At 37.9% G+C, this 14880-nt stretch overlaps 1 protein-coding gene across 1 annotated transcript; it reads right to left on the reverse strand.

The window, feature by feature from the left end:
- Positions 1–1769: 1769 nt before the first annotated feature.
- LOC113163525 lies at positions 1770–14869 on the reverse strand. Its single transcript, XM_026362256.1, has 16 exons — positions 14756–14869; positions 13560–13843; positions 13268–13314; positions 12004–12177; positions 11552–11798; positions 11349–11456; positions 9791–9885; positions 9554–9656; positions 8551–8850; positions 8229–8275; positions 7510–7565; positions 5976–6190; positions 5574–5851; positions 4669–4782; positions 3827–3968; positions 1770–3167 (listed from the first exon to the last, which is right to left on the reverse strand). The coding sequence occupies exons 2-16, from the start codon at positions 13744–13746 to the stop codon at positions 2809–2811; spliced, it is 2472 nt and encodes an 823-aa protein (XP_026218041.1). The 5' UTR covers positions 13747–13843; positions 14756–14869; the 3' UTR covers positions 1770–2808.
- Between the last annotated feature and the right edge of the window lie 11 nt (positions 14870–14880).

The following is a 14880-nucleotide window of genomic DNA, read 5'->3' on the forward strand; positions in this document are numbered from 1 at the left end:
CATGTGGTAATTACCCGTTGTGTTAGTATAAATTTTCCATACACATTCCCCCCTAAGTAAATGCTTAGTATTTAGGGGACTGGAAAGAAAAAAGTGGCAATGTGTGGGTAATGATAAGTTGGAGGAGAAATGCTACTCGGACTGCTACGATGTGTAGATGTGCACATCTTAAGAAGGAATTAATGGATAAAAAATCAAGTTGACAATGCTGAATCCAATTTCTAGCTCTCAGAATCAGAGAGAGAAAGCAGTGGAGGAGTAAGAAATAAAAGAAGGAATAGGTAAAAACAGTATAAAGCAATTAGAAATTGGACATAGCCTAAACAGCCTGCAGCTGCACCTCCTACATTTTATCATCAGGAAACATCCCTCTGGTGAATGTAATCAGTGTCAAAAAATACAGACAACACAGCACATTTTAATGTCCTGTAGAAAAGGAAATGTTTAAAAAAAATGCAGATAGTAGGGGTTGTTACAGAGCTGCTTGATATTAGGATATGATGGAGACCAGGAAATGTCGATTTAATTTCCTGAAAAAAAAACTTTTTCTCAAACGAATAAAGAAAAAAACATAGAAAAGGGAAAAAGAGATGAATAAATCCAGTAGGTGGCGGTAATGCAGCAATAACGGTGCCAACTGCCAGAGAACTCCAAGGAAGAAGCAGCATTTCTGGCTTGAAAAGTCCTGTGGTAAAAAAAAAAAAAAAAGATTAAATGTGTGCAGGAAACATTAGATTTTGTTGTTAAAGGTTATCAAGTAGGTAGGAAGGGAAGGGAGGAGGATGTCTAATCTTTTTATAGCAATGAATGCTATACAGAGATTTTAGAAAAGGAACAGATGAATAAAACAATTTAAATCTAAACAATACAGAAATATTAAAATATTAACAATGGTTTATAATACATGTAAGAAGCACTCATTTTTATTATTAGATTTTGGTTAGAGTTAGTCAGCAACAAATGCTGCTCTCAAAAGTTTGGATTAAATTTACTGTTCAACTCCACGAGCAGCATTAAAGGTTAAAATACCTATATAGCCCAAATCGTCTCACAAACAACTTTTTAAAACCCTGCTGGGAAAAAGTAGAGGGAAATAAAAAGATTTGAATGAGCAGTGGAGCAGAAAGGTTTTCAATTTAGTTATGATTCACTTCAATGTTCAAATGTGATAAGTAAACTTAAACCCCAAAGGACAACAGCTATGTTAAAATGATACGCAGATTTGTTCTCTTGCTCAGGAGGTGGTGCTGCTGTCCAGACACTGACAAACCCAAAGAAGCGCTGTCATCCATTGCAGCTGTCCAAACAACAATTTCCCCAAGGTGATCAATAGCGTATGTTATGATTATTATTATTATTATTATTATTGTTGTTTTCTCTGTGTTTTATAGGTTAGTGTTGAGTAGTGATAGCACCTATACCTATATGTTCCTTTTAAAAAAAAAACAAAAAAACTAGTTTAGGACTACAAACATTTCTTGAGCTTTTGTTTAAATGTCTTAGACATTTAAATGTCTGTTTTATGTTTTTGGTACTACCTTGGTCCAACAACTTTTATTTTTCTGAGTGAACAACTACTGTAAGTTCTGGCTCATTTAACTACAGCAACAGACTCTAAAATTATAGCAGTGACTTGAACACAGCTTTGTGTTGGAGAACTTCAGCACAAACATGAACATGGGCTCCTCCTCCTGAGACCACCAATCAAACAGGCAGACCTCGTTTCACATGCAAAGATCCACACATAAGAAGAGCAATCACTCTTATACTTAAATATTTTAAAAACTTTATTAATCCCAGAGGGAAACTGTTTTGACAGAGTAGCTCTTCATTAATACAAAAGAAAAAAAAAAAAAACGAATACAAGAAGATCAAATGTATACAGCGAATATCAAAAGCTGAATGAAATAGCTCAATAATAATAGAACAGGGCGGAATAAAAACATAAGGAATGATTATGATGATAGTCGGTGAAGAGGAAGGGAGAGCGAACTGTCCCCTGTGAAACTAACAGTGTGTTACCTGTGATAATAAAGGCCATTCACTCAAATATCTTCTGAATTCTGTACTGTAGTGTATTGTAGGAGTGTAGCTCACTCTCACAATAAGCATTCGCCCTATATTCCTGCTAAGACATCAAGTCAGGATGTTACTCATCAAGTTGCACACTTGTCTCAGCTGTAATTTAACTTTAACTTTTATCCTGAATAATTTCTACATTTAGCACCTCATACACTCATATTTTTATTCTATTATATAGCAAAATTATACATATTGTAATTATGTGTATATTGACATTTTTCATCGTAAGTGTATATTTTCTATTATATTTGTATTTTTATTTTATTAAGCATTCCACTGCATATCATTGTGCAGGCAGATATCAAGCATTACAACAACCTTAGTTTCCTTTCACTGGCTCTCTATTAAAGTCAGATCCGATTTTAAGGTGCTTCTAAATACATATTACATTTTAAATGAAAGTGCCCCTTTATACTCCACACACACTCCATCTCGTGCTCTCTGAATGCAGGGCTCCTGTCAGAAGTCACCAGGCTACAGGGCCCTTTCCTACTACACCCAGTCTCACTCTGTGGAGGTTTTTAAATCCAAACCTAAAACTTAAATACAGTATATATCTAAACTTTCAATTAGTGGCAGGATGTGTATGTGTTACCACTACCTGACTGGTGGGTTGGTTTCAATTCTTGTCAGTTTATTAAGTATCTGAATCTCTCGACCTTGCTGTTTTTCTCTCAAGCACACAAGCATCCAGGCCGTGTGTCTCTTCTTCTGCAACATATTTAATCACAGAAGACGACACAAGTCCGACCACAAACTCCTGCTCCTGGTCCACACTGGCCTACTCTGTCTCTGGTTCAAGTTCAGTTTTTTCGAAAGACACGGATCCACCTCACAGAGAGCAGTGAGGAGAGCTGAAATGGCTTCTGATCCTTTTCTTCGCACGGTGTCGATCAACACTCGAGCTTTTTCTGCTCTTGTCTGTGTTACAGCAATTACCTCCAGTTCTTCATCAGTTATCACCGTACACTGCAGGAGTTTATTCAACAGCTTATGTAGAACAGGTTCAGATACGCTTTCGATAAACTGGGTCCTGATAGAAAAGAGTGTCTGTTCTGCTGGGACATTCAGAGCCACTGCTGGACCTGGAAGATAAAGAAGAAAAGTTCTTGTTTTCAAAAACCAGGTGGCCAAGATTGTGAATGACAAAACTGAATAAATATTGAATTCTTCTGCTGAGTTGTAACTACAATGATAATCAATGAAGCAACAGGAGCTGCTACTAAAAGTTATCAGAAGCAATGAAGCATTAATGGATATATATATACATATATATATATATATATATATATGATTATATTACTCATACACTATAGAGCTTAATTCAGCAGTTTAAAAACAGCTGTATAAATTAAAAAACTAATAATAGTACAAATAAAAAAACCCAATGCTAATTATTATTAAACCGAGAGAGTTTTACATGCTTCATGACACCATCTGGGCTCCATCATAATCTATAAATGTTAAAAATAACATAATAAATTATTTCTAATATATTAATAAAATCATTATGGCTATGTATTTAAATGTATTGTTTAGTTGAATCAACAAAAGGATATGCTGTTTATCATGACAGAAATGCTTTTTCTTTATGACACAGGCTTGACTCGTTATGACTTTCATACACGTTTTAAAACTGATTACAGAAAGTGAATTAAAGCAGCTAAAGAAGAATGGAAACCAGGACAAAGTCGTCATTGGTTAATCTATAATATCCTTTCTTAAAGGTGGATGAAGGATTTACAAGTCAGATCAGCTACACGCTTCCAGACGTCTGTTTCTGTTTGGTCTCTGACCGTTACGGTCACTTCTTTAGTTTCTATAGACAGACGAAGCTGAAACATTGGGTGGTAGTTTGGTCCATAGTTCAGGTCAAATTCTTCTTCCTGAAAATCAGTAGCACAGTGTTAGAATATTTATAGTTTCAAAAGCAAACTAGATTTAAACAAAATCAAATTTTATGAACCCTGTTACAGTACTTCATTCACATGTATTTTCCTCCAAAAGTATTGTAATGGCAAGTTTAATTCATCTGTGTTTGCTGTTCACTGATTTGGGTTTAAGATCAGTTTTTACCTGACTGCAGTTATTATATGAAAAAAAGAAAATTAATATGAAAACCAGAGAGCTATTTATTGAATCTGAGATTAACATCACTGCACAAACATTGGGCATAGCCAATACAGCAAGGTGAAATGTCTTGAAAAAGAAAGAAACCACTGGTGCACTGAGCAACCCTCTCTGAGAGCCCAATCCTATTTTGAATCTGTGGCCCAGACATTTTTGTCTTTTCTTGTTTGAATTCTGCTTAATAGTAAAATATCTTTATCAAATTAAGAGGAGATTTTGTCTTTGTTCTTTAGGAAGCAGCTAAATCATAAGCACTTTTGATTATAGTCATTTTCAGGGAAAGGGTTTTGTACAGTTTCAGAAAGGTGGCTAATAATTTAATCTTTGACTGTACGTACAAGGAAAATTATTCTGTCAATCACAAACCTAAATGCTATTAGTGTACAGCAAACACATATTAAGTCTGACCATTACAATACTTTTGGAGGGGACTGTGTTCTTAGTTGAAATACTGACCTTGGGCTGGATTATATCGGCAGTCGGACAGTGAACAGTGTAAAGCTGATCTTTTATCAGTTTGCATTTACAAGAAGTCTTGATGTACTTGGATTCTTCATGTTGGACTTTCACCTTGAGAACATGACAACATCTAGTGTATTATTTACCATCTTAGTGTAGTAGTTTAAATTAAAGTAATTCACTGGAACTCTGGGAATTCATGTTTACTTGACAATGTTAAAAGTTATTCACTGGCCTACATCAAAGACAGAAAGTCTAGACTGATCTAGTCTTTTCTACAGTGGAGTTACAAACTTTGCAGCCTTATAACGTGTGTTTAATTCTTCAGACTTTGTCTGGACAACTGTTATAGCCACAGATTTAGCTAAATTTATGATTGAAATCATTTCTACTATAACGTCGACTCTTGGTTAAAGGTAGGGGGATTATACTCATATGATCTTATTTCTGAGTAGAGATTATAACTACACTATTACTACCATTAAAACTGTTGACCGAATGATGTACATCAGTTCCAGCGCTGAACTTTCTAAAGTCAACAGAGCAGACATCCTGCCATACACTCGGGAATTCAGCTCAGATGGAGCATTTTTACCTGTGTATTACCTGTTGATTTTAGAACAAGACAACACATAACACAAGACCACAGTGATCCATTGCAATTTGGCCCAACCCCTGAGAGTGCTAGTAATGCAATTTCTATACAGTTATTGTCAGTATTGATCCAACATTTAGAAGAGATCCAACTGTATCACTAACACTGTCTTTTACAAAAAAAATAAAAACATTACTTTTCAACGGTATTGTTTGGTTACCTGTTTGCTCGTCTGTCTCACTGACAAACAACAAATACTGATTAGTTTGGACTGAAAGTGAAGCTGTAACATTTCAGAAATCTTTACCTCTTCCAGAGGGATGTTCAATGGCAGGAGGAACACATTGAGATTTTGCTTTTGTGTTTCTAGGTGTGGTGGATCAAGGAACAGCAAAACTTGGCCACTAATTGGTTTCTTGTAGTCCCAAATCTTTGCTAAAACCTCCAAAGCCCAGACCAGACCAAAGGCAGAGAGATGAGGAACATCAACAACCACATGAGTGTCTGTGACCTCCAGCGGCTCGAGGAAACTCATTCCATCATCAGTCACGTGGACGACGGACAGCAGACCTTTAGCACACATAACTGTGAAAACGTGAAAAGAATTAAGATAAATTGAGATTTTTAGTGACTGAACTTTTCTCATCTACATCTACACAGATTGTGATGAACTCTCCAACCTGTTGGGGTAAGTAAAACATTTTCTTACCATTCTCTGTTTCACAGTGTGGGAGGTGAAGCTGACACAAAGCATCTTCAGAACACTCGATACTAAACAGAGGCCCTGCAGGCGTCTTCCCAGCTGGTTGGAGGAGGCCATCCTTCCACTGGATAGTCCTGTACAGCAGCTCTGCCTCCTGAGCCATATCAAACACCAGTCCAGTCAAAGAACACTGGAACACACCTGGACCAGGACACCTGAACCTGTAGGACATGGAAGATCTACATGAGCACAACAAACCTACATTATTACACCCTGACTTGGAAAATGAAAAACAAAAAAAGGTTGTGTTTATTACGTTGGCTATTAATATACCACATAAATGTGTAAAAACAAATCTCAAAAACCAAAAGCCAAAATGTTTGGCCATGACCATTGATAATAATGCACTGCTAAAGACCACACTGGGATATGCTACATAATAATATAATGACACCACTTCCTGTTTCATAGGTCACAGAGAGGCTGGAATCCCAGCTTTCTTATGTGAAGGTGGCTAATTCCTGGTGTAGTCGCCAGTCTATCTGACAGCTGACACAAAGACATACAGAGACAGTGACACCTACAGGTAATGAAGAGTCACCACCTAATGCAATCATATAAATGTTGCCCCCTCCTCTGACCGCATTTGGGATGGACTGAGCCATTCTGTTCTGTGGGACTATGAATCATGTTTGCAGCAGGTCAACAGCAAATGGATGATGTGTACTGAGGATAGTCATGAAGGGGCTGAATAATTTTGAGACTGCAACAGTTATGATTATTTCACTGAAACCAGGTGAAGTTTTGTAAGTTTTGCCAAAAAAACTTAATTTACAATGAAGGTTGAATAAATTCGAGTGCAACTTTAAGTCCCTGCACTGTCTGCTGCTATACTGCAAATATGTTGAGCTGCCATTTTAGCTGAGTTGTGCCATCTGTCCTTGGTGATGTTTCTTAGCTGTTACTTTATGCTACCTCTTTGCTATCATGCTCCCTGGTATCTGTCCATCTCTCACTATGCCGCTATTGAGCTGTAGCAACCAGTCACGGCAGATGGTCGCCCACCCTGATCCTGGTTTTTCTGGAGGTTTCTTCCTGTGAAGGGATCTTTTCCTCCCCACTATCTCCTAGTGCTGCTCAGGGGGGTTGTTGAGTTTTCTATATAATTCTGTATACAGTTATATTTTTTAAGGTCTTAAACCGTAAACACTGCAAAGTGCCTTGAGATGACTTCTGTTGTGATTTGGCGCTATATAAATAAAACTGATTTGAATTAATATTATGTCTATTATTTTATATTTAGTCTCCTCCTGATCACTTCACTCATGAGAATGAAGCTATCTCTAGAAGACACCTGTGTACCATCACTTCCTGCATATTCTGTTTATGTGTGAGAAAAGACATCTGCATTGTGTCTACACCACAATCAGACCAAACAAATGGGGACAGGTATCTATGAGACCATCTATCCAGGCACAAGCTGAGGCCAGATCAACTCCTGACATGTCACTTGGATTCTGGAGAAAACTTTGCTAATTACCTGTATAAGACTTGTGCAGATTCAGTTTGCAGTTCAGGTGTGAAGCTTGATGGAGGCTGGAATTCAGGAAGACACACAAAAATAACTAAAAAACACTGAAGTCCAAACATAAAAAGCACATTATACCGGTCAGAAAGAAAAGACGACAGAAGACGTCTGAGTGGTGTGAAGAAGATTCTGTAGCCTGCAGTTATTGAACATGACACCTCAGCAGAAAAACAATAGACTTGCACTGCATTTAGTCCAAACATTCAAGAAAACAAAACCATTATAATCTTCTGCACTAAAATGGCCATACTGCTCATCTGGGCTGATTAAAGCTAAATACATGTAGTCTGTCAGTTTTCATACACAATGTAAAGATTTTCCCTTTCCCATGCATAAGACATTGCACACATCAGCCAATCAGATCACAGGAACAAACACAACTCTAACCATCAATACAGCAGTTTCTAAATAATGGAAAAACAGCATACATGTGTGTCCATATGTATCTTAAACTGCAGCTGCAACAACTACTAATAACAGGAGCGGACACAAACTGATTTTGATATATTTTGAATTTAAGCTTGATAACATCCAACACATCCAACTAGTGTTAGCAACTAAACCTTAATCATTTCCATTGTGCAAAGAACTAGTGCCAAAAGCTCTTTGCAGAAGGTGTGTGAGTGTTGAGTGTTGAGATTATCAGGATACAAGGTTTTTTTTTCTCTCACCTCTTTCTGGTTTGTTTTCATGTCAGTCTTTCTGACTTCAGAGTCGCCTGCCGAGGAGAAAACACAGCAGACGTTTACAGTTACACCTTGTCAGATCTGAGTCAGAGATGAAGTCAGAAGACTGAGCAGAGACTATATGTGGTAAAGGTTAAAATTAGGCATCAGCACACATAAAGAACTAATGAGGGTGTGTCTGTCCAACACGGTGGGAGAAGGCAGAACCTTTGATTAACATTGAAGCTGTGCTAAGAGCTGCTGGTGGCAGGTATGAATAAAAGATGTTGCTATAAGAAGGAAACACACTGACACCCACTGTGTCTACCTGGAATCAACTTCAGCTCAGTAGAAAGCCGTGGAGCCTCCTCCCAGAGAGCAGCGATCAGAGCTGAACTGGCTTTAGATCCTTTTCTTCGCACCGTGTCGATCAGCATTTGTGCTTTCACCGCTCTGATCTCTGTTTCAGCAACTTCCTCAACTTCATCCTCAGTTATCACCCTACACTCCAGGAGTGTTTTTAGCAGCTGATCTAGAAGAGTTTCAGATACTCTGTGGACAAACTGTGTCCTGGCAGAAAGCAGCCTCTGTTCTGCCGGGACACTCTGAGTCCATGCAGCACCAATACCTGCAATATGAACAAGAAAAAAATCCATGTGCTCGATAATCAGCAGACAAACCAAACAGAAAACATGTAGTGGTGAAAAAGTGAGTTTAAACTACAATCACAGCAGCAGGAACTACAACTAAACATCATGCTAATTATCAATTCATGTGTTGATCACTTTGTCAGCAAACCGATTTAGTTTTACTTTATACTTTAGAAATGTTAATGTCCGACACATCCTTTGTTAACCTTGTAAATATCTTTAGAAAAGTGCTACACCTAGTGATACCATGGTGGCTATGGACATAATCCTATTTTCTTGAGTCCTAAAACTAGATAAAAGGAACCCGATAAAAGAACAGACAATAAATTATACTAAAACTATACTAGAAACACTTATTATTATTATTTATTATTGGGATTGTTTGTCTCAAATGGATTTTAATGCTCAAAAAAAAAGGTCAAAAACATAAATTTGTTCTGAACAAATCAACAGTAAACACTTGGTGGAAATTAATAACAAAAAAGAGTTAATTAGGAACGACCTGTGAAGATGGTTTAGCAGAAACAGTATGTGAGACTTTACTGATTCATTGTTGCACTGTAGGGTTTCCCAGTCTGTTCTGTAGCCACTCGTCACTGTCTACGATGCAGTTCTTGATTCAGAGTAAATCAGGAATGACTCATTAATGATTCATTAATTAACAGGTTGTTCTTCACTCACCTTTTTGTGAAAAGTCTTCTGGAAAAAGGTAAAAATGTTTTGACAGTGTGCATCTCTGTATAGGCAGCCTCCAACTATTGAACTCTTCATAATGTTCGATGACCTGTGTGGTTTAAACAAACCATATAAAATGTTTCCAAGGTTAAAAACATCATCATTATGACCACTGACATTATAGTGATCTATCAGATTATTATGACCAGTCAGCTATTAGCAACTTCCTCTACTAAAACTCACTTTTGTAAACAGTTCCTCAATGTGGTCCTCACATACACAGCTGTTGAACACTCGGACAATACACTGGATGAACGAAGATTTGTATTGGCCGATGTCTGTAAGACAAAAACAATATATGTTGTTTTCAGTACTTTCAGTAATTATTGTTTTTCCTCTCTGCAGTAGCTGTTTCAGGCCTTTTTGCCTCTTTTTCATTGTCTGTGAAGACATAACCATTACATTTCTGACCCACATTAGTGAATTAAAGTATCTGCATCAAAATCTACTAATAAAACACCTTATTGATATAAACATTTCATTAGAGTATAGTCAGACTGAAGCTGGTGTATCTAGTTGCTTTGATGGTAAATTAAAATAGTTTTTTGAGGTAGACATGTACGTGTGTTGTCTTTAACACTTCTTATCATCGTCACGTCATCAAAAAGCATATTTTTAGTATATTTAGTATACTATATTTGTTAAACATATATTATTTTCTCACACACACAAAATACATGTAACAATCTCTTGCATGCCTCTGAGTGGTAGAGATGGCTCCATCAGGTCATGTTCAGAAACTTTTTTTAAAAGACACAGAAAAAAGAATTACCTCTACCATAGTGTTTAGTAAAAGGGTAAGGACTGAGCAGAGACTATATGTGGTAAAGGTTAAAATTAGTTATCAGCATACATAAAGAATTAATGAGGGTGTGTCTGTTCAACACGGTGAGCAGAACCTTTGACTAACATTGGAGCTGTGGTAAGAGCTGCTGGTGTAAGAAGGAAACACACTGACACACATTGTGTCTACCTGGCACAGTTAGACAGTTAGGTACTTCAGCTTGATTCCAGGTAGTCCAATGTGTTCATCCTGTGTGTGCCTTCTGACCTCAGTCTTTTGAATATGGTTTGCATCCACTGCATGCACTAAATTAGATCAAATGTGACTTTTATGCAGTTGCTGGTTCCTCAAGAGTTATGGGAGCTATCTTTCCATAAAGCATTTCTTCCTGAAATACGGATATTTCAGTGCTGTGATTAATTATTAGCCTTTCCAGTTTTAATTCCTCTGCATCAAATTTCCTCTTGTGTTTATACTGATTATTCTCTAAACTTCGAGACAGATAACAGTAAAACATTTAAAATCCTCATTTAAATACAGCGCTGCTCTGGTGATGGACAGGCTGACAGATGACATTACATCATGTTTAGATGTAATCTGTGTTGAAGGAAGGGAGCAGGTGGAGGAAAATATATGAGAGGTGGAGGCGGACAGAAAATACATAAGTGTGAGTCAGAGGGAACCAAGTAGAACAGTGAGGTTACAGGGAGCAGAGATAAAGAAGTATTTAGGGTCAATGGTTCAGAGCAATAGAGAGTGTGGTGAAGAGGTGAAGAGGCATGTGGAAGCAGGATGGAACGGGTGGAGAAAAGTGTCAGGTGTGTTATGTGATAAAAGATAATCAGCGAGAATGAAAGTAAATGTGTTCAAGACGGTGGTGAGACCAGCGATGCTGTACAGCTTAGAGTCAGGAGGCATCACATGGATGTAAAATAATATTATTAAAGATAAACTTACAAGGTGGTGAGCTGGTAACAATTGAGAAGAAGTCCTTTTCTCTGGGTAATCTCATTTGTATCTCATTCCAGGGCTCATTTAAGGATAAAGTCCTTACTTCACCCCACACTGAAACATGCAGAACAGTTTTACAGAGTTATTTTACTTTACTGGTCAATATTCATCTTAAACTAGGAGGTAAGTGTTTGCTCACTGGGAATCACCTTCACTGCAGGCCTGAATTATGATAATCTTAGGTTTGTTCATCAGTGCAGGACAGTTCTTTGTGTACAAACGCTCGTGAACCTTCTCAACATCTAACACAGCATCACTTGGTTTGTTTCGGACCCCACCAACCACAGCTGACTGTCTCCATAGCCCATCTCCAGGAGACATGATAACAACGAACACACTGTCTGTCATGGTGAGTTTTGGATGTTTGGAGAAATTCAGTAGAGCTTCATCAATCTCCTAAACAAGAAGAATAATTTGTTGTAAAAACCTTTATGTTTAGTCCTTGGTTAGATGCTTTTATCCAAAGAGACTTACAGTGAGGTACAAAGCAACAGTCAGAGAGAGGAAAGTCAGAGTGCCAAGAAAAGCAGCATTGTTCCACTTTAACTGCACAGGAAGTTCAGTCTTCAACAGGGAAATGTTTTCCTTTTCCATAATCTACCTGTCCATTCAAATCGTTGTATTTCACCACCTCATATCCCAGATATTGGAGGAGTTGTTCCATGCTTTTCTCATCTTTCTCAGCTGCACGTCTGGTTGATGTATCATAAAAGTATTTATTAGCGATTAGCAGCGCTACACGATTTGCCTTCGAAGTCTCAGACACAGGATAAATCTGAAAGACACAAATATTAAAAAAGCAGGAAATCAGGTCATTTTAACAAAGTATAATAACAGGTTCAGTTATGGTGCTTTAAAAATCCTATAACTTGATTCAGATAACTTTCTTTGAAGTAAAACAAAAAACTCAAGGCTATAGGCACAAGCTTGCTACTTGTCCGTCCCGCCCTGTTTCTGTAACTACATCACTAACCACATTTGCCTCCACAGCCAGCCTCCTCCCATAAGCTATTAGCTGACAGTGTCGTTGCCTTTTGAACAGAAGCACATATGACATATGCTGCTGTTTTAAGACATGCACTAGAGCCCTGAACATATTTAGACATTTCCCAAGAGAGCTGCATCTGAGAACGCTAATGCCGAGTCAAACAGCCTGGAGGTTACCTGGACTTTATCCTGCGAGCCCGTGGTACAAAGCACAGGTAATCAGTGACTGTGACCGCTTCTGTGACATGTCATTTCCCCCACACACTCTACACAGATGCTCCTGCCCCTCACTGGGGTGTTTCTCCCTATGTGAGAAGATGGCTCATGCAGCACAACTCTGCTAAATGAGTTGACCTCCAGACCCGATTCTCCCGTGGAGTTTAACTATAATGCAAGTGACGAGGTTCCAAGTTGATCTATGATTCCGAGTAAATAAAATGTCCATCGATGTTTCTGGTGGATGTGAGAACTTCATCACATCTGTTTTGAAGAAGAGTGATAGTAACAAGAGCAGCTAAGCTAACATTGCACCCCACTTCATCTTGCATGTGACTGTGGTGGGCTTCCCTGTAACTTCCTTCTATATTAGTTTGAAATGAGAACTTGTGCCTATTAAGTGGTGGTGGGAAGAAACATGAAATCTAGTCTGGTTCCATTTTCTCTCATTTCTTAGAAAATGTGTCAGAAAATGTATTATTGCATAATCATTATATTAGATTATAATATATAATTATTATTATTATTATTGCAGCTTTAACATCATAAATGTAGTAAAAAAAACTTTTTTTTATACAACTTAACAATTGCTGCAGTTAAATAGTCATTTAGATTGGTAGTAAGTGGTAAATTTAGCTGCAGCTCTGTTAGCTTTTACATACGTCTTCATGTGTCGATATCCATGTCTGCTTGGTGTGGTGCACCTCATCTGAGAACAGAAAAACAACACCACTGCCATCAGGTGATGCTCAAGTGTAAGACTGAACAGTAAATGTTATTAAATCCATGTTGTTGCTTAGCATCAGTTTTTCTGCTGCAGTCTGTGGCCGCATGTTCATGTCTGCAGTGATCGCTATCATTTCAATATCAGACAGCAGATCTGAGCTTTATTAAAATCATAGACCTGCTGTCTGTGAGTTGGACGACTGATGTCTTTCTGTTCGTGTCACTGACCTGTTCTTCCTGGGCTGATGTTTGACAAAGACGCCACCAGATCGTTCCTTTTGATCTCTGTTAGAAATCTCTTCATCACCTCCACAGCCTGAGTTAAGTCATGTTTCTGCAACAGTAGATCCAACGCGCTCTGCCTTGATCCACTCTCCAGCCGGGTTACGTCCACGGCCATGGACGTAACCCACATTTTCGCTGTTCACGTGCCAACTGAATTTGTCGAACTCGTCATGTGTTAAATCGTCCAGGATCCTTAAGAGGTCCTCCTTCTTCACCATCTTGTCCTCCTTGTGAAATCAAACAGTAGAGTCAGTGTGAAAGACAGTTGACATATGTACCAACACTTAAGATGTGATTCTGTTCATTCTACAATTGATGCAGACATGTCAGAGTAGCAGCATGTCAGTACTGAGCTATTATCTAATATTTCTGTAATTTGTAAATATCTATCAATATATCCCTGGTAGTCACAGAAAACAGACTGCTTTATTTTTACCTTGACAGATAACTAGAAAAAGGGGCTTTGCTTAACTTTTCACTTGTTTCGCTTTTAGTTAAACATCTGAATCAGCAAAATCAGAAAACTAACACACATAGTTTATTATTGATGTTATTGGTTATGTGTATTTTTGTTGGTTCTTTCTGTTTGTGTTGAGAACAACTGTAATGAGGCAAATCAATTTCCCTTTGGGAATAATAAAATGTTTTTTTTTATCTTGAATTTTGAATACATTCACACAGAACATGTGAAGGCAGTAGGTTGTTGCATGTTGTTTCTTGTGGGAAATAAGTAAAATGTAAATTGTTTCTCTGTGTACCTTTATATAATATAATGTGACATCACTGCAGCAAACACATTAAAATTGCCCATGTTGTGCTGAACGCTTGCACCTCACTGGACTGAATGTTTACTAATAATGTTTATATTAAACCTCCCTCTCGACCACAGTCAGGAGCGCAACGTGGCGCAGCTTTAATTTTATTAACGGCACCGTTCGTTCAGCTGAGTGGTGTTTGCTTCTTCTGGGTGGTGTCGGCCGGAAAAGACCGAATTGTTTTAGTGAAGGAAAAAAACAAAAACGGAGCGAGGACACAGGATACACAGTATTTACTTTCATTATTCCTGTTTGTTTCTGTATAAAGTAATTATAAGTTTCCTAGTAAATAAGTCAGAGAAGAGATGAAGAGTAAACGCTCACCTCAGCTTGAGTTTTCCACTTCTGTCCGATCGAAATGTCTCAACACATATAAAGTATGACTTGTCCCTCCCTCCTCCACATATAGCTGTTACAGTGTGTGTGTGTGTGTGTGTGTGTGTGTGTGT

The sequence above is a fragment of the Anabas testudineus genome, chromosome 2, assembly GCF_900324465.2.
Source record: "Anabas testudineus chromosome 2, fAnaTes1.2, whole genome shotgun sequence".
NCBI classification, from domain to species: domain Eukaryota; kingdom Metazoa; phylum Chordata; class Actinopteri; order Anabantiformes; family Anabantidae; genus Anabas; species Anabas testudineus.